The following is a 19,023-nucleotide window of genomic DNA, read 5'->3' on the forward strand; positions in this document are numbered from 1 at the left end:
GCCGGCAAAGTGTTTCATAGTGCCTGGCTCATGGGCAGTGCCCAATAAACTGTAGTATTTCCTGTTGTGATTTTTAAAAAATAGGACAGTACAGGAGTGACCCACTCCCCCAATTCAGCTTGATTTTGAATCAGGCATTTTCTCATGGGCTTAAATAATCCTGATTTCCTCAGGATTGCTCCAGGCCAAGCTGAAGGAGCTGGACTGTCTAGGAGGGGGCGAGGGAAGGGATTGCAGGAAACAGGGTCCAGGGACAAATGGAACCTTCTCCTTGAGTTCATAGGTGGAAGCTGTTTTGGGAGTGGCAGCAGCATTCTCAGAGGACCTTCCTCCCCGACACCCCACCAGAGGTAGCACAGGGCTACCCTGTCCTCCTGCCCTGGCACAGGGTCCTTGTCCGAGCTTTCAGCACGCCATCACATCCTTTGTATTATTGCATCTCACGTGAACCCTATGATGAGGAAACCGAGGCCCAGAGAGGAGAAGGGGCTCCCCCCCCACAGGCCCCCACTGAGGCCGTGACACAGCGGGAGCTCAAACCTAGCGATTTTTGTCTTCATCAAGAGAAGGAACTTTCCACACCAGTCTGGATTCTTGTAGGATGAGACTCCTGGGGCATCAGGAAGGGAGGGCCCCAGTGGGGTCCCTGAGGGGCAAGTGCCTCCAGCCCCATCCTGTCCCAAAGCCCTGTCTGAACATTTCTGAGAGACAGCATCAAAGTCCAGTTGCCCCGGTGAGACCCTTTCCGGAGCGTGCAATGCCCTCCCTCCTCTGTACCCAGTACGTGCCCCCTCCTCTTCACCCCTCCCCTCCTTGCGACACAGCACCCGGGAGCACTGTCCTTATCTGTTTGTAATTAATATTTAACATCTCTTCAGGGTCACTGGTTTAGACCCAATATCTCCATAGCAGAGAGAGGGACCGCCCTCTCCAACACCCCCAGCCCTTTCTCCTCCTGGCAGCTGCTACGTTGGCCCTAATGACTGCTCCCTTCCCCCAAACCACAAACAAGCCTGCTTCCTGTCACTCAGGGTGAACTTGGCCAAAGGTTGACTGTCTCACCTTGTTTAGTCATGGAAAACAGCTTAACAGTTGGACTGTTCTCACCAGGTGAGAGGGCCAGGGTGTCAGAGGTTTTTTTACTAAAAGCCATAAACACCTCTTCCAACTCGCAGGCCACAAAGCTCTCTAAGCTCCTTGGGGCGACAGTCGTTCCTACAGTCCATGACTCTCTAGGTCCTGTGACCCTCCTCAGGCTGGCCCTGTCCCCACCAGGCTGCATACCCCCTCAGGTCTCTGGCCTCCCAGGCAGGCAGCTCAGGCAACCAGCTAGGGGACAGAGTGTCCAAGGCCCTGGAGCTGGGCTGGGACGCTGGCATTCCTGAGTGTCCTAGGCTTTGACTCCACCACCAGGACTCTCCACAGCCTTGCCCCACGCAGTCCAGAGAAAGGTGAGTCTGCGAGGTATCACCTGCCTCCAAGGCAGGCAGAACCCAGCCCAGGAGCAAACGAATAGTAGTCCAGCAGTGGCTGCATGAGGAGAAGTCAGAGGAGGAGGAACTCGACCCCGCTGCTGGGAAGTTCCTGTCCTCGCTGGCTCGTTCTTCCATTCACCTGCCCTAATAGGCCGAATTACAGATATTTTACAAAGGAAGAAAATGTGGCTCAGAGGGGTTTCTTGCCCAAGATGGTTTCCTAAACTTGCCTCACCATAAGAATCCCCTGAGGAGCTTACTAAAAATACAGCTTCCTCAGCCCTAGCCCAGACCTGCTGAATCCATAGCGACTGGGGAATCCAGATTCTCAGTAAACTCCTCTGATGACTCCTCTTAGGCAAGTGGAGGGAACCATGCTCTTATACCAATAGTTTTCCTATCCTGTGGCCTCAAATCATCCCCCTAGAGCCACCCCCATCTCCTCCCCTGTGTGGGAGTTGGGGAGCTGCAACAAGGGGTGGTGTTTCAACCTGGAATGGCTACAGATCCCTGGCCTTCCAAACCCCCAGCCCCAAGAACACACAGGGGTTCCACCCAGAGAATAGGGCTATCGGGGACGAGGGCTCCTCCAGAGTCCTGGAGGGCAAGGCTGTATCCCTCTGTGCCCATCCCCAGTCTGAGTGTCAACCTGGACAGAGGGACACAGCTCTGAGACCCCATCCCCACACCCTCAGGCCCTCAGCTGATTTTCCCTTCCCACTCTAAGGAGGAAGGGGCATAAGGAAGATGCGTTTTGACCTGCTAGTATGAGAAGAACAGTAACTGGAATTAACTAAAGTGTGAGAGCAGCAGAGGGAGGGAAGGGAGACTAAAGCAGGGAGAAAGGAGGTAGTGGGAGAACGCACTGGACCAGACAGTTCTCCACTTGACCACCAGGTGGGGACATCAGCCAAAAACAGTTTGGTTGCTGTCAGACAATGGTGTGGAGGTTCAGGATGGTTGGCAGGTGGAATAGGGTTCAAATGATCGTCCGTAATATTCATAGGTCCAGGGAGTGCAACGAAAGGGAAAAGGAGGGGAGAAAGAATGAAATATTTAAGAAGTACTAGCCATGAGTTAAATACTATACCAGGCATTTCACGCATTTTAACCTCATTTGAATATCATAAACATTCTGCAAGATAGGTATTCATTCGTTCATTTTTGACAAGCATACCCGGGGAATTCCCTGGCGTCCCAGTGGTTAGGACTCCGCACTTCCACTGCAGGGGGCACACACGGGTTCCATCCCTGGTCGGGGCACTAAGATCCCACATGGCGTGACCAAAAAAAAAGAAAGAAAGGAAAAACGCATATATCAAGGACCCAGTTGTATGCCAGGCACTGTTCCTGGGGCTAGGGATACAGTGGGCAAGACAGGCAGGCAAGTTCCCTGTTGTCTTAGAGCTTGCATACAATTTGCAGATAAAGAAACGGCCCAGAAAGGAGGCCAAGATCCCCCCATTAGTACAGGTGCCACAGGTGGGGAATATTTATTTATCTGGCTGCGCCAGGTCTTAGTTGCAGCACGTGGGATCTTCGTTGCAGCATTCAGGCTCTTAGTTGTGACATGCGGGATCTAGTTCTCTGACCAGGGATCGAACCCAGGCCCCCTGCATTGGGTGCGCAGATTCTTAACCACTGGACCACCAGGGAAGTCGTGAGGTTGGGATTTAAACCAAGGTTCCTGTGCCTCCAAGCCTGACCTGTGCTCAGCCTCACGGCCTGAGGGCTAGCTGTGCTCACATTAACGCACGTCAGGAGCGGGGAGGTCATCACCGGGCTAGGGCACATGGGGTACATGGGAATGCCACACCCAGAAGGGGGGTAGAAAAAGCTCCCAGCACGCCTAGAGTCGTGCAGTTATTGGTGGAGCTCTCACTTAGCAAATGTTGCTGGGTGCCAGACGTTGCACCACAGGCTCCACATTCCCTATTTGAATCTTAGCAATCAGACTGCAAGGCAGGCATCATTGACCCCACTGCACAGGTGATAAAACCAAAATGGCTAAGTGACTTGCCCAAGGTCATAGAGCTAGTAGGCGGGGGCACCTGCATCAGGCTGCTTTGGGGGGAAGGGGTTATAGAACCAGTTTAAATGTCTGTCTCGTGCTGGATTGGAAGTCCACACCTCTTGGCTGTAAAACAGATTCACACTCACACCTCACAATGAATGTATAAATGTGGGTCTTGGAAATCCCTTCCTAGGTTGGGTCAGTATAAAATGGGAGAGAGGGCTTCCCTGGTGGCGCCGTGGTTACGAATCCGCCTGCCAATGCAGGGGACACGGGTTCAAGCCCTGGTCCAGGAAGATCCCACATGCCATGGAACAACTAAGCCCGTGCGCCACAACTACCGAGCCTGCGCTCTAGAGTCCGTGAGCCACAACTACTGAGCCCGTGTGCCACAACTACCGCAGCCCGCGTGCCCAGAGCCCGTGCTCCGCAACAAGAGAAGCCACTGCAATGAGAAGCCTGTGTACCACAATGAAGAGTAGCACCCCACTTGCCGCAACTAGAGAAAAGCCCGCTTGCAACAACGAAGACCCAATGCAGCCAAAAATAAATAAATTTATAAATTAAAAAAAATATATAGGAAAGAGCCATCATATGGTCTCCACCCAAAGATGCTCTTAATGCTGCATCCAGGAAGGAAGGGAGATGCGTAGGAAGGGGGTTTCAAATAGGGCAGGAGACTGAGAATTTTTTTTTAAATTATTATTATTATTATTTTTTTTTTTTGCGTTACGCGGGCCTCTCACTGTTGTGGCCTCTCCCGTTGCGGAGCACAGGCTCCAGACGCACAGGCTCAGCGGCCACGGCTCACGGGCCTAGCTGTTCCGCGACATGTGGGATCTTCCCGGACCGGGGCACGAACCCGTGTCCCCTGCAACGGCAGGCGGACTCTCAACCACTGCGCCACCAGGGAGGCTCTATTTTAATATTTTTTATTGAGGTATAGTTGATGTACAATATTACATAAGTTTCAGGTGTACAAAATAGTGATTCACAACTTTAGAGGTTATAGTCCATTTATAGTTATTATAAAATATTGCATATTCCCTGTGTTATACAATATACCTTTGTAGGTTATTTATTTTATACACAGTAGTTTTTACCTCTTAATCCCCTACCTTTATCTTCCCCCTCCCCCTTCTCTCTCCCCACTAGTAACCACTAGTTTGTTCTCTATATGTGTGAGTCTGTTTCTTCTTTGTTATATTCACTAGTTTGTTTTATTTTTCAGATTCCACATATAAGTGATATCATACGGTGTTTTGTCTTTCTCTGTCTGACTTATTTCACTGAGCATAATGCCCTCCGAGTCCATCCATGCTGCTGCAAATGGCAACATTTCATTCTTTGTTAGGGCTGAGTAATATTCCATTGTATACATACCACATCTTCTTTATCCTGTCATCTGTTGATGGGCACTTAGGTTGCTCCCATATCTTGGCAATTGTAAATAATGCTGCCATGAACACTGGGGTGCATGTGTCTTTTCGAATTAATGTTTTCATTTTTTAAATATATTCCCAGGAGTGGAATTGCTGGATCATATGGTAGTTCTATTGAATTTTTCAAGGAACCTCCATACAGTTTCCCATAGCGGCAGCACCAATTTGCATTCTTACCAGTAGTGCGTGAGGGTTCCCTTTTAGGAGACTGAGATTTTGTCTGAAGAGCTCACTTGTGTATTCTCTCCCCAACACCCTCTCCTGAGGGGTCCCCAAGGCACTAGGAAGAATGACAGGCACAGTACTGCTGCGCCCCCCCTGAGGTCCCAGGAGGAGGCCAGGAGGGAAGCTGTGTCTCTGCACTGGAGCACAGCCTCCCCCAAACCTGCTCATCCCCCGAGACCTGGCTCAGGTGTATCTTCCTCATCGCGTCCTGTTGTAACTGCCTGTCTCCCCGTCTAGATTAGGGCTTAGTTCCTAACGTCAGGCATCTTACCTTTTCCCATCTGCATCTTCAGTGCCCACCAGGCCTAGGTATGAATGAACATGAGGGAAAAATTGAGATGGGAGCAGGGCGAGCAAAGATGGGGAAGAAAGTTCCCACAGTGGCCACTCGGGAAGCCTGAGAACTTTGGACAGTGAAGGAGGAAAAGGCTTCCCCCCCCCCCCCCCCCCGCCCCCGTCCTGCCTGTGCCACACCCCTGCACACACCCTCGCACATACCCCACTGTGGCCGGGCGGGGCTGGTCAGTAGCTGCTGGAGGGGGCTGTGTAGAGAGATGAGAAGAAACCCACTTCCATTTTCGCCAGTGATAACTTATGAGCACTGAAGACTCATTTTTAGGTCACATCCCCTCCATGTCTTCACAAAGTCTGGGGGCCCAGCCTCACTATCTCCATTTTCAGAAGGGGAATCCGATGAGAGAAGCTGAGGGTCTTCCCCAGAGCACCTGTCACGGTGGTGGGCAGGGCGGGGGGGAGGTAGAATTCAGATCAGAGCTCCCAGCAGCTGAGAAAACCTCCCTTGATCTGTTTTCCATACAACCAGGCCTGAGCTATGAGCTCCTTTCCACTGCAGTGGGGATGGAGCCGAGGGGAGGAGCTGTCTTTGGGAGGGGGTGGGGGTGGGGACAGCTCCACCTGTTGCTGCCATCTTGGCAATGCTGGACCCAGGGAACGGCCCCTCCCTCTGTCGGCACCACCCCCCCCCATAGTTCTCATCCATTATCATCACACTGCTTCAGCACTGCTATATTTAAGGCCCGTGCAGGCTCCAAGATCACATTCTTCTCCCGGTCCCCGCTGAGTCCAGGGCAAGAAGAAATCAAGGACCCTCTCATCCTCTGGAATCTTCTGCCCAGAGACACTAAGCGGGCACGGCTACTTCTGTGAGTCACCTCCAGGGATCAGGGGTGGGGAGGGAGACCTCCAGATAATGAGACCCTCAGCTTTCCATTGGCAAGTGGAGTGTGTGTGTGTGTGTGTGTGTGTGTGTGTGTGTGTGTTGGGAAAAGATCCTGGGAGATTTGGAAAGCAAAAGTATACATCTGCTTAGGTATCACCCCAAGTGGAAATGAGAGGGGATTCTAGAAAAAAATCTCTGCCCCATCACACTGTTCTGTGTGGCCCTGGGTCTCCTGAGCTGAGCCTTCTGTGATGTGAAAGCTACAAAACACACACACGCGCGCACACACATCACTTGGGGATGCCCTGAGAAGCGGAGGCTTTCCTGTAGGAAGCAGGCATCAGCAGGGACCGGGGTGGACCGGCAGGTCCAGCAAACCTAGAGCAGTCCTGACAGAGCCCTGCTTGGCCGGCCCGGCAGGCAGGGGATGAGCGCAAGCCCGGAGGGGCCGCACGGCAAGGCGGGGAGGGCGTTCATCCAGCCTGGGCTCGCTGGTACGAAACCGAGGCCAGCGCTCCAGCCTCGGAAGCTGGTGGGAGCATTAAGAGCACATCCCAGGCTGGGCAGGCTGTGTCTCCGCTCCCGCCCACAGGACCCAGCTTTCTGCCATCAGGGCTCTGAGTCACTGTGGCTTGGTGCGCGTCTCTTCCACTCCTGAGGAATAGGAGAGGCCTCCTTGCCCCTTCTCACTGAAGAATGCTGTCAGGGGACCGGGCGGGCCAGGGCTGGGGGTGGGCGGCAGACAGACTGAGGCTTGGGAGGAAAGTGGAGTGGGTGGGGAAAGTCACACAGCAGGACCCCTGGCCCGCGGCTTTGCACCCTCCGGGGCGGGCACGGGGGACGATTTCCCTTCCTGGCCGACCACACCCTGCTGACCCCTCCGCAGCAGGCACACGGCACTCTGGGGACAGGACTGGGAAGCTGCGATCTCCTCCTTGCTGCCTAATCCTTAGCCTCAGTCATCGCTTTAAAAAGAATCGACGGCTCATCCACTAAAGCCAGGGGTCTGGTTGCAGGCGGCCCTGGAGGTCAGGGATGAGCGCCAGGCCCGCCCTGCTGCGCCAGTCAGGAACAGAGCATCCGGGGAAGGGAGCCAGCAGCTGATACCAGGGAACGTTAACCCTCGGCTGCTGGGGCCCCGTGTCCCAGGAAAGCCGGGGGCCTCCCTCCGCAGGGTGGTACCCAGCGGCTCTCTCCTTGGCGGTGAGGAGGAAGGAACAGAAAGGGCAGGCCAGTCATTCTCTGGGTGCAGGCAGACCCTCCTTCTCAGGAGGAAGCGGATGGGAATCCCAAGGGGTGACTGTGCCGTTGTGTTCAGCCGAGGTCACTGTAGGAGGCCAAAGGAGCCTCACGGGCAGCCCTTGGTCTCAGCGGACACGCTGCAGCAAGCCAGTCTGCCTTGGGCGTCCTTTGTGGATGCCCAAAGTGAGCCAACTTATAGGAACCGGAAGGATCAAACCCCAATAAAATTGACCCTGGGCAGCCTGAGCCCCCTGACACCTCAGAACAGGCCCTTTTAGGCCAAGGATCTCTGATGAGGTCAGCGGGCCCACCTACCACATCATGGACTTAGAGAAATGGTCCCCCACGGGCAAGTTCACACCCAGGTCAGAAAACAGTCCCGCACACACACTCCGCCATAGCCAGCAGGCCCCGAGGGAGAGGCACGGACAGGGCAGAGCCGGACCTCATAGAAGCAGACAGGAGAGGGCTGAGGGGGTGGGCCCCCCTTTTGCTTCCGCCTTCATGCCCAGGGTCTACATCAGTGCCTCCCAGGTCAGAGGTCTGGCCCCGAATTCCCACCTGGAGAAGGATTGGAAGCCATTCCAGGGCTTCCACCAGGCATCTTAGAGCTTCAGCATCAGAGGGCCCTCAGAGGCCTGGTGGTGACACCGCACCCCAGATATGGGAAAGAATTTAGTACAAAGAACCCAGAGCTAGCTAGCTGGGGGTCCCCCACTCTCCTCGCCTGCCTCTCCACGTCCTGGACATCAGAGTGCTCAATCCCTCACCGTCTGGGAAGCTGAGACCCGGAGAAGGGAGGGCCTTGCCCAGGTCATGTTGCGGGGGGGTGGCGGATGGGGGCAGGTGCCGCTGGAAGCCGGGAGCCGCTGGGGCAGCACATGGAGTGGTGGACAAGCCAGGCTGAGAGCGCAAAGCCTGCCTCTGTCACCTGGGGCGGGTCCCCCCGCATCGGGCCTGAGCTCCCCTGTCTGCCCACGGGAGAGAGAACCCCTACCGGCAAACCTCCAGAGATGCTGGCAGACCCCACGGGGAAGGGGCGGGTGGACGCCTGGTGGAGTGACCGTGTACCTTGGCTCGGCAGGTTGTCGTTCTTGCAGCCATGACTCTGCCTCAGAGCCCGGGAGGTATGGGGGAGCCCCGGGCACCCCAGGCCGTGGCGATGCACAGGCTGGAGCACCGCCACGAGGAAGAGCAGAAATCTGAGCAGCAGCACACCCTGCGGATGGGCTCCTCCACGCGGAAACGGACCTTCCGCAGCAGGTGGGAGCCTCGGGGACCCACCCCAGCCCCTGCGCTTCCCCCAGGGCCCTCGGTCCGCCGGGGAGGCACAGCTCTGCTCTCTGGGGGCCCCGGTCTGCGGGGGGAGGCATAGCCCTGACCTCTGTGTACTTGAGTTTGAGGAGACAGGCACAGCCCTGCTTTCTGAGAGGCCGGTGTGAGGAACGAGGGTGCCTGCTAGTACCCCGAGGTAGGAGGATGGATCCCCCAGCCAGACCCCCAGCCAAACCTGCAGGAGCCATGACCTCTCTTTTCCCGGGGGCAGCGAGGAAGAGTATCGGTTCAGCGCGGCAGACTACGCCCTCGCAGCAGCCCTGGCTCTGACGGCCTCCTCAGAGACGTCGTGGTAAGTCAGGTGACCTTGCCAGGGAGCCCTGGGCTGGGAAGAGGTCGTCCTGTCCAGTCCTCTGCCTCCCCACTGGGCTCCCACACTCAGCTTAAAGAACCTGCCCGAAGTTACACATCTAGAGTAAGTGGCTAGTCAGAGGTTTAAGCCCGGGGCTGACTGACCACAAGGCCCGCTGCACCACCCTCTGGATGAGCCCTCAGGCAGTAGTGAGGGAGCATCCCCGGGGGAGAGGCTGGTGGGGGTCTGTACTTCACCACCCGGCTTCCGTGGCGGGGAAGGAGGCGGGGATGGGGAGAGGAGGAACAAGGAAAGCAGCCCACGTTTTGGACACGAGGCCCAAGATGGGAAGGCCTCTGAGCCTGAGAGCATCAGGAAGCCTGGGTCCTGGTCCTGGCTGGCCTGGAGCAGGTTACCCAGCCTCAGGTCCCTACTCTGTAGAATGGGGAGACTAAGACCTGTCCACCTGCTTGCAGTGAAAACAAGAGGAATGATGGCTTGTGAAAGAGCCTTGTGAACTGGATCAATCATATTCATTACGCACCTTCTAAAAGCCGGACCCACGCAGGGTATTCTGGAGGCAAGAGAGGATTAAAAGTTGCCCTTGTCCTCAAGAAGCTTTAAGTGTGGCCGGCAGTGCTGGGCGTGGGGAAGGCAGGGCCAGGGCGTCCCCACATCACCACCCCCAGTGTCTCCACCCCTGACGGCCTCCGTCACCACAGGGAGGCCCAGCTGAGGCGCCAGACCAGCACCGTGCAGCTGGAGGAGAGAGGGCAGAAGCGGGTGGGCTTCGGCAATGAGTGGGAGAGGATGGAGATCGCCTTCCTACGGACCCAGTGGCTGCTGCGCCAGAGGCGAGACCGGAAGGCGCTGAGATGGCGGGTGAGAGGGATGGGCTGGGGCCTCCAGGGCCCTGAAAACTGAGACCCATCACACGCCATCCAACTCAACCTACCCCCTTCTCAAGAAGAGCTGGACATCCCAGTGCCCCTACCCTCTAGCTGCGTGACCTTGGTCAAGCAATAATTCTAACTGAGCCTCGGTTTTCTCATCTGTAAAATGGGTGTATGTGGTACCAATGCTTGGTGTCGAGGTGGGAAGTAAATGAGATCAAGCTGGTAAAGTCACTTTCCCAGTGCCTAGAACACAGAAGACCCTCAGGGAATGCTACTCTTAACAAATGTCAGGGATCTGAAGCCACTTCCATACCCCCTCCCTGGGCAGGACGACAGCTGTTATACTTACATGGGTGTTATCAGTGCCTATGTTTTTCACATATTAACTCATTTAATCCTCACTGCAACCCCACAGGAGGGTGGGGGAATGTTATTATCATCCCCATTTTACAGATAAGGAAATGGAGGACTGGCCTATGGTCTCACAGCTAGTAAGTAGCAGCGTTTGGCCTTGACCCCACGCCCTGCCCTCTGTGGCACGCTGCCTCTCAGCCGCTGGTGGGGGGGTGCGCGGCTCTAGCCCACGTGGGCCCAACTCCAGAGCCTGGGTGTCGGGGGAAAGGTAACAGCAGAGACTGGGGAGAGGTGGTGCCCCGGCTCACAGAAGTCACAGGCCCCCTCCCACCTCCAGACGGAGAAGAAGGTCCGGGAGGCCAAGGAGCTGAGGGATCTGTGTTCCGGACGCGGGCCCTGGTTCTGGATCCCACTGCGCTCCCACGCTGTCTGGGAGCACACCACGGTCCTACTGACCTGCACCGTCCAGGCCTCGCCTCCACCCCAGGTCACCTGGTAAGCCCCCGGGGGGCAGGAGAGAAGGGGTCCTTGCCCTGCCCCCATGCTCTGGGCCTCTGGGGGTTCCCTGAGTGTGAGTTCCTTACACCCAACACCTCCCTTCCAGGGACCCAGCCCCTCCCCTAGAAGTTCCTGCCGCCGTAGAAAAGCTGCAGACCCACAGACGCTGAGCTCTGCCCTCCCCAAACAGAGCAGTAGCTGCTGGGGAGGCTCAAGAGGGGTTATTCTTAGCTGCCTCCCAGCCAGCCTGGGGCTAGAAGTCTGGGCTGCCTGGGGAGCCAGCGCTTGTAAAAATATGATTCTGGTGGCATGTGAAGGCAGCTGCTCTGAGCTGGACATCCCTGGGGCTGCAGGAAGATGGGGGGAGGCAGGGAGGGCGGGGGCCCTGCAGTGAGAAGGAGCTCAGGCCTCGCTCTCTCTCTGCCAATTTGGTGTGTGGTCTCAACTATGGCTCTTAACCTCTCTGGTCCTGCCTCCATTTCCTGTTCTGTAAAATGGGTTGAAGACCTCCTGTCCGGCTTGCACGTGGTGAGGATTTAATGCCACGACAACGTGGAAGCCCTCAGAACTTGAAAGGTGCTGGGAAAGCAGGAGGTGCCATTCCTGGGAGTGAACCCGTGACAGAACCACAGAGTCGAAGCCTTGCTGGCGGAGGCGGGCAGGGGCAGGAGCCTCCTGAATGGGCCTGGTGGAGGTGGGGGTGGAGAGTAGGAAAGTGATCATACAGTTGGCTTTTCTTTTTTTTTTTTTTTTCCTTAAAGCATATATAATGCCTCAGAAGTCAGAGAAAGAAAAAGAGCTTAGGCCAAGAGCAATCAAGAAAAGTGTTCTGAGGGAGGTGGCCTTGGGGCTGGTCATTGCCAGGTGGCATTCATTCAAATTCCTTGGGAACCAAGGCAGTCCGGTAGGAGGACTGCTCCCAACAGCCAGCCTGGGCTAAGTGGGGGTCAGCTGCTCAGCTGGCCTGGCCTGGCAGCTAAGCCCTGCCCTGCCCTGGCACTGAGGCCCACATCTAAGCCATGCCATGGGAGCCTCTTGGGAGGGAGTCTTGTTTCCACCCTTGCCAGCAAGGTTGCCACAACAAGGAGCTGAGCATTCTTTGTAAGTGGCAGAGGCCAAGGCCAGGCCCACCTCCAGCCAGAGGGACTCAGGTGGCCCCCGGGGCTCCTGGCTTTGGGATCTGGTTTCCCATCATCAATCACCCCCGGCAGGGCCACACATCATCCTGGGATTGGCCTCCAGAGCTCTGCCCAGGCCCTGGTAGAGACCCAGCCCCCCGGTCAGCAGGAAGATACTGGCTGCCCAGGCTTGTCAGGCGAGTCCATTCATTCACCAATTATTGAGCACTTCCTGAATGCAGGGGCAACTTCAGGGCGAGTTAGGCAAGGCCCAGGCTGGCTATGTTTATACTGCAGAAGTGGGCCCTGGCCACAATTCATTAATGTCAGAATCACTCTCCCAGGCCAAGTAGCCTTCAAAAGTAAAATCTCACACCAAAATATGGGGAATTCCCTGGCTGGCCAGTGGTTAGGACTCGGCGCTTTCACTGCCAGGGGCATAGGTTCGATCCCTGGTGGGGGAACTAAGATCCCACAAGCTGCATGGCCAAAAAATTAAAAATTAAAAAAGTAAAGGCAGGGAGGGGGGAAAAAAACACCAGAATATGTAGGGGAAAAATAAACCTAGAAAAATAATAAAAATCTCACTCTTTTATGTGGGCCTCTCTGAGCCAGGCTCTAGGCTGGGTGCCTCGTCATCTTAGCTGTCTCACTTAATGCTGTTTTATGATTGGCTGCCATTCAGCCTCATCCTTCAAGGGCCTGCCGTACAGGCAGGAGACTGAAGCCCAGAGGGGGGCAAAATGAGACCTCATGTCTCTGGCTGCCCAGGTTGTTCCCAGAGCTGCAGCTGCTGCTTTTTCTGGGAAAGGCAGAAAGCTGGCCAGGCTGAGTTGTCTGGAATGTTCCTGACAGCTGGCAGGTGGGGGGGGGGGGGCTGACCTTGGCCCCCAGGCCTGGGAGATGTGGAAAGATCGGGCACGCAGATTAGGCACCATCCTCCCCACAGGAGACTTAGTTGGGCTCCTTTCAGAAGAGGTCACAGCCTGGGGGCTGTGTAGTGGGGCGTGGGCACAGCACTGTTTGGTTGCCATGGAGACAAACGGGGCGGGCGGGGGGGGGGGGGGTTTGCTGTCCAAGGAAGGTGATGTACTGAGGTTCGGGTGCCCTCTCTTGGCCAAGGCCTCCTCTTTGAACTCAACCACCACTGGGGCTGACTTTTCACGCAAAGTTCTCATGGACACAGAGGCCCAGAGAGGGGGACTGATTTGCCCAAGGTCACACAGCAAGCTAATTTTCACAGACATTCACTCGCCAGCCCCGACTCCTCAGGCCTCCAGAACATACCCCAGTGGGCTGTGGACAGACACAAGGCCACCTCATTGTTCAGTGTCTGTGGCAGATAAAACCAGACCCCAGAGTTCACAGAAAACAAAAGGAAGTATCCAGGGTAGAGCGGGGCAGGGCGATCTGCGGGGCCATGCTCGGGAATCACCTGGGAAATTTTAAAAATTACTGATACCCAGGTTCCATGCCCAGAAACTCTGATTTCATTGATCTGGGCTTCAGACTGGGCATGGAGATTTTTTTTAAGGCTTAAATAAGATAGATCTTTTTTTTCTTTCATGTAAATGTCTGATGTAGACAGGGTAGGGCTGCTATGGCAACTCCACCACAGATTCCTCAGGGATGCAGACCTGTTGCCTCACACTGCTTCAGGGCACAGGCCTTCCTGGTTCGAGATGCAGCCCTCATGGCCATATTCTTGCCGCAGAATGGAGGGAAAGATGATGGGAAAAGGGGCAAAGGATGTCATCAGAAGCTTGTACTTACTTTCTGCTGGCAAGACTTAGTTTAGTCACATGGCCACACCTAGCAGAAAGAGAGGCTAAGAAACATGTTACATTTACTTTAGAATAAGAGGGAGAATGGCTACTGGAGACCAATGAGCAGTTTCTGGAGCAAATTCTCAAAGGCTTACGTTCAGACTCTGAGCATGGAGATTGTTAAAGCTTCCTCTAGTGATTTTAACAAGAACTGAGATCAGGGGCTTTCCTGGTGGCGCAGTGGTTGGGAGTCCGCCTGCCGATGCAGGGGACACGGGTTCGTACCCCGGTCTGGGAAGATCCCACATGCCGCAGAGCGGCTGGGCCCGTGAGCCATGGCCGCTGAGCCTGTGCGTCCGGAGCCTGTGCTCCGCAACGGGAGAGGCCACAACAGTGAGAGGTCCGCATACAGCAAAAAAAAAAAAAAAGAACTGAGATCAAGAACTGCTGTCCTTGAGGTTGACAAGAAGGTAGGGATAGGGAACTTTCCTTGGTACCCCCTTCAGAGAGGAAGGAAAAGCTGGGGCCTGGTCCTTGGGGGATACCACTGATGGGGGAGGGGCAGATACCCCTAATGACAGCTCCCTCTTCTCGCCCTCCAGAAGAGAATGAACCCTTGAGCATCTACAGCAGGGGTTCCCAACCCCTGAAACATCCCCCTCCCCATGCCTCCCAGTCTGTGGAAAAATTGTCTTCCACGAAACCGGTCCCTGGTGCCAAAAAGGTTGGGGACCAGTGATATGTACAGTCTTCAAGCTTTACATATCTTATCCCATTTAATCATCACAACAACCCTACAAGGTCAGTGCAGTTATTATTCCCATTTCACAGATGAGGAAAACTGAGGTTCAGAGCAGCAAAAGTGCTGCCCTGGGTCACACAGGTAAGCAGCACAAAGCCAAGGTTGGAATCCAGGTCTGAGAGGCTCGGGATCCTTCCCACACAGAATCACACTGCCTTCCACACACCACTGTGTCTCTACAGGTACAAAAATGACATGCGAATTGATCTCCGCCTCTTCCCTGCCGGAAAGTACCGAATCACCAATAACTATGGACTGCTGACACTGGAGATTAGGAGGTAGGACCATGAGCCCTAGAGCCCCATGGCCCCCAGTCCTAGCACTACCACGGCCAGAGCAATGAATCCAAACCCTTCCTCAGAGCTATGAACCAAGTCAGCCTCATCTTCAGAAGTATCTGGGGTGCTTGTTAAAATACTGATTTGTGGGATGTACCCTCCTTTTGCCCTCAGAGAGTCAGATTAGATAGTTCTGAAGTGCGACCCAGGCATTTGTATTTAACAAACACCCCCATGTGATTCTAAAGCCTTGGAATACACGGTGAAAAATTTGGACTCAGAGGCTAGCAGCAAGGACTGAATGAATGCTGAGCTAGGCATGCAGGGAGAGCTCCTTGCTGGAGGAGAGAAAACACACGTATACACACACAGAGACACACACACACACACACACACACACACACGTGCAAGGGGAAGCAGCTGGAAGGAGAGAGTTAGGTAGGCCTTTCAGGAGGTGGTGAGTCTTAAGCATGGTTTTAAAAGAAGAGGCAGGATGTATGGAGGGAGAATTTGAGCACAGTCTGCCCCGAAGTGTGCATTATGCGTACGAGCTGCCAGGTGTTGAATTCCTCCCGGTGCTAAGCCCTGTGCTTGCTGCTTTACACATATGGTTGATAATGCCCACCACCATTCTCAACAATGCAGGGAAGCGTTGTTCTGTCCGTGTTACAGGTGAGAAAACTGAGGCTCTGAAAGATTAAGTGTCTTGCGCAGCCTGTATAGGGCAGGGCCTGGGTTTGAGTCAGTTCTCTCCATCTGGGCTCTTTCCAATACGCCAAACCCTCCACCTCAAGCAACTTGGGCTTCAGAGACACAAATATGAACAGGACCCTCGAGAAGCAAAGTGAGGCTACATGGACATAAATACCTGACCATCCAAGGCTACAAAGGGAGGCGCCCCGTGGGCTACACAGTCGGGGAGAGCATGCAGGGCTGGGCAGCCTGGAGGGACACATGGAACCGGGCCCTTGAAACGAGAGGGATTCCTGCCCCGAGCAGCCAGGCGAGGTGAGGGGGCACCAAGGGGCCTCTCTGCTTGCTGATGGGGTTGGATGTGTGACTTGTATCCTACCATCTACCCTCTTTGCCACCATGGTGCCCTGGGATGGAGCTGGCCCAAGCCTCCACTGGGAACAAGACAAGGCTGGCCTGGCTGGTGGTGAAAACCAGGCCTGCAGTTGAGGACGCCTGGGCATCCGGCCCAGTTCTGGCACAGACTGGCAGTGTACCTGGGGCAACTCCAGCTCCAGGGTTCTGCTCTGGAGGTGTTGATAGGGCCAGAGGCCGTGCCTGGGGGAGGGCTCGTCACCTCGAAGCTCGGCTGAATTCCAGCTGCTCTGGGACTCTGGACAAGTCACTTAGCTTAAGTGTTTTGATAACAATCATATTTTCAAAGCACTTTCACCTGAGGTGGCTTAGGCTGCTGTAACGTCCGGAGATTTTCAAAGGAGGACTTGGAGGCGTGGAGAGGGACAGTGGCAGCCCAAAGGCCCCCAGCTTCTCAGAGGCAGGCCCTGACCTAGAGCCTGAAGTCCTTCCCCAGGCCTTCCTGTTAACCCCCCTTCCCCCCACACCCCACCTGCACGGGGACTTGAGTTTCCCGTGGAGCCCAGCCATCTCAGGGGGAACATCTCCCTCCCTGCTTTTCAGATGCACCATTGAGGACGCAGCCACCTACACAGTGATGGTCAAGAACGCCTACGGCCAGGCCTCCTCCTTCGCCAAAGTCCTTGTCCGCAGTGAGTCCTGCCATCACCAACAGGCCAGAAAGCCCACAGCAAACCCTAGATGAACAGATGAGGACATGAGTCTGCGTCAGACTCGGGGAGGGACACTCAGCCCAGAGGTATTTGGTCTGGGATCAGGTGACCAGGGCAGCCACTGGGATTCCCGCTCCCCAGGGCCTTCAGAGCAAGTGAGATCCTCCGCCCTCAGACTGTACAACCTACGTCCCTGTTCAAGGGGACCCCACCTGCCTGTGCCCAAAGAGCATGCTCATCCCATCGAGCTGGGCTTGGGTCCAGATCCAGCTCAGGGCCTCTGGGAGGGCGGCCTGGCTACCAGTGGTCCTCAGGGGCAAAGGCCGAGTCCTACCAAGTCCCCTCCTGACCCCCACTGCCCCTTTTGGCTTCTGGTGCATATTCCCCAGTGGGCTCAGGTCCCTCCTGGAGGTTAATCACAGCATGGGGCAGAGGAGACACTCAGGACTCTGCCAGGCCCCCGTCCACATGCTGCCTCTGGCGCTGACCGGCCGTGTGAGCCTGGGTGCCGTCTCAGTTACCTGACCTCCCCACCTGCAAAGGGGGCATCCTACCGCCTCCCTCAGATACTCCTGTGGATTAAATGAGATGGTTTAGGTAAAACTTGGCTGGATCAGGCTCTCGGGGGAAGGCTAACCCTCCCTCCCCCGACCCCATGGCCAGGGCCAAGCCCAGCCCAGAAGGCCACACCTTTGAGCCCAAGGCTTTGCCCTCAGGGCCCCGAGAGAAGCTGCACGTGTGTGGGTTCGTGCACACACACACACCCACGCACACACACACACACACACACACACACACACACTGAGCAGCAGACAGGCCAGCCTCTCATCGGACCTCCTTAAACTGTCCTTCACAGCCTCTCCACCCTTCTGCCCTGTTCCCCAAATCGCTCTTAGTAGGCAGCTGTCCCCGCTGCCAGGCCAGGCTCTCTGGGTGGAATCTGAGTCGTCCCTATAGGCAGTGCCCAGAGGCGATTGCAAGGTCAGGCATCAGGCCCTTGGGCCCTGCCTTCCTCTGTCCGCCCGTCCTTCCCATCATTTCATCCACATATCCCCATCCCTCCTCCATCAAGGCCATCCCAGGGACCAGTGTCACGTCCTGGCTTCAGGCTGCTGGGGTGCTCGCTAGGTGATTATGCCTCAGTTTCCTCATTTGTATGAGAGGATAATGATGACAAGAGACAAGGCTGCTGTGGACTGAACGAGTTAATAAGCGGCACGTGGTACACGCTATGTGAATAAAAATGTTCTCACTGCCCCCTGGTGGTCCGTGTCCACACCACCTTGGACTTCACCCTGAAGCCTCCAGGAGGCTCTCTTAGCGCTGCCCTGGACCCACCAGAAATCCCAGTCTGACCAGGCCCCACCTGTAGGACTGATTCTGGCGGTGGATTTGGGTAAAGGGAGGAAACCACCATTTATTGAGCACTGACTGTATGCCAGGTTCCTGCCGAGGGCTTTGTTCATGTGAACTCATGTATTCAGAACCCCCGCCACCATCAGGGAGGAGTCAGTAAGGAGCTGAGGCACAGAAAGGCTAGGGAACTTTCCCCAAGCTGAAGGGGGAGCCACTGCCAGATCAGGATTCAAACCCATGACCAAAGGCCATGCCTCCAAAATCCAGTAGGAACGTGGGCTCTGAGCCTTCTCCAACTCCATTTGCTCTGGGTTTTCAGCTTACCTGGGGAAGGATGCTGGCTTCGATTCGGAGATCTTTAAAAGTAAGGAGGCTGGGGGAGGGATGGGCCTTCAGGGAGGAGGGTGTCTGGGGCTCCTCGTCAGGGCCCCCAACAGTCCCCTTTAGAATATAGCCATCCACTGCCCACAAAGGGATGTCCACATGTGGTTTGCCTATAAACTGTTCATACTTGTAGCCTGGTTTCTGGGGTCCCTAGGCACCCCAGAGCTGCCTCCAGCAGCTGCACTGCCAGTGGCCAAGACTGGATGAGAAAGAGGCAAATCCGAAGAGACAGACCAGCATTTGCCGTTTCAGCTCATCTGGTCCCACCCAGAGAAATCTCTTCCCCACCCCCGGCCCCCAGGATCAGTCCCCCTCTTCTCTTTGTTAACACCACCTGCAAAACGGTGAATCCTGACCTAGAGGAGCGGGGACACCCCAGAAGGGTCCTCACTCGCATCTACGCCCCAGGCTAAGCTGGCAGCCTCAGAAGACTTCTGCCCTAAATTTCTGTTCCCACCCAGGACTGATGTTTGGCTCCAACGTGGAATTCACATCGGTGCTGAAACCAGTCTTCGCCCGTGAGAAGGAATCCTTCTCCCTGTCCTGCCTATTTTCTGAAGATGTATTAGACGCCGAGCAGAACATCCAGTGGTTCCGAGATGGTGA

At 55.5% G+C, this 19,023-nt stretch overlaps 1 protein-coding gene across 1 annotated transcript in view; it reads left to right on the plus strand.

The window, feature by feature from the left end:
- The first annotated feature begins 8,680 nt into the window (after positions 1-8,680).
- MYOM3 (myomesin 3) overlaps positions 8,681-19,023 on the plus strand; it is a 46,348-nt gene continuing 36,005 nt past the window's right edge. Inside the window, exons 1-8 of the mRNA XM_029227179.1 lie at positions 8,681-8,841; positions 9,125-9,205; positions 9,928-10,087; positions 10,793-10,950; positions 14,822-14,917; positions 16,568-16,656; positions 18,353-18,397; positions 18,879-19,019. Of these exons, the coding sequence (XP_029083012.1) occupies positions 8,681-8,841; positions 9,125-9,205; positions 9,928-10,087; positions 10,793-10,950; positions 14,822-14,917; positions 16,568-16,656; positions 18,353-18,397; positions 18,879-19,019 (931 nt within the window). The remainder of the gene's footprint in view (positions 8,842-9,124; positions 9,206-9,927; positions 10,088-10,792; positions 10,951-14,821; positions 14,918-16,567; positions 16,657-18,352; positions 18,398-18,878; positions 19,020-19,023) is intronic.

This window comes from Monodon monoceros, unplaced genomic scaffold, assembly GCF_005190385.1.
Source record: "Monodon monoceros isolate NGI ecotype Baffin Bay Population unplaced genomic scaffold, NGI_Narwhal_1 Super_Scaffold_18, whole genome shotgun sequence".
NCBI classification, from domain to species: Eukaryota; Metazoa; Chordata; class Mammalia; order Artiodactyla; family Monodontidae; genus Monodon; species Monodon monoceros.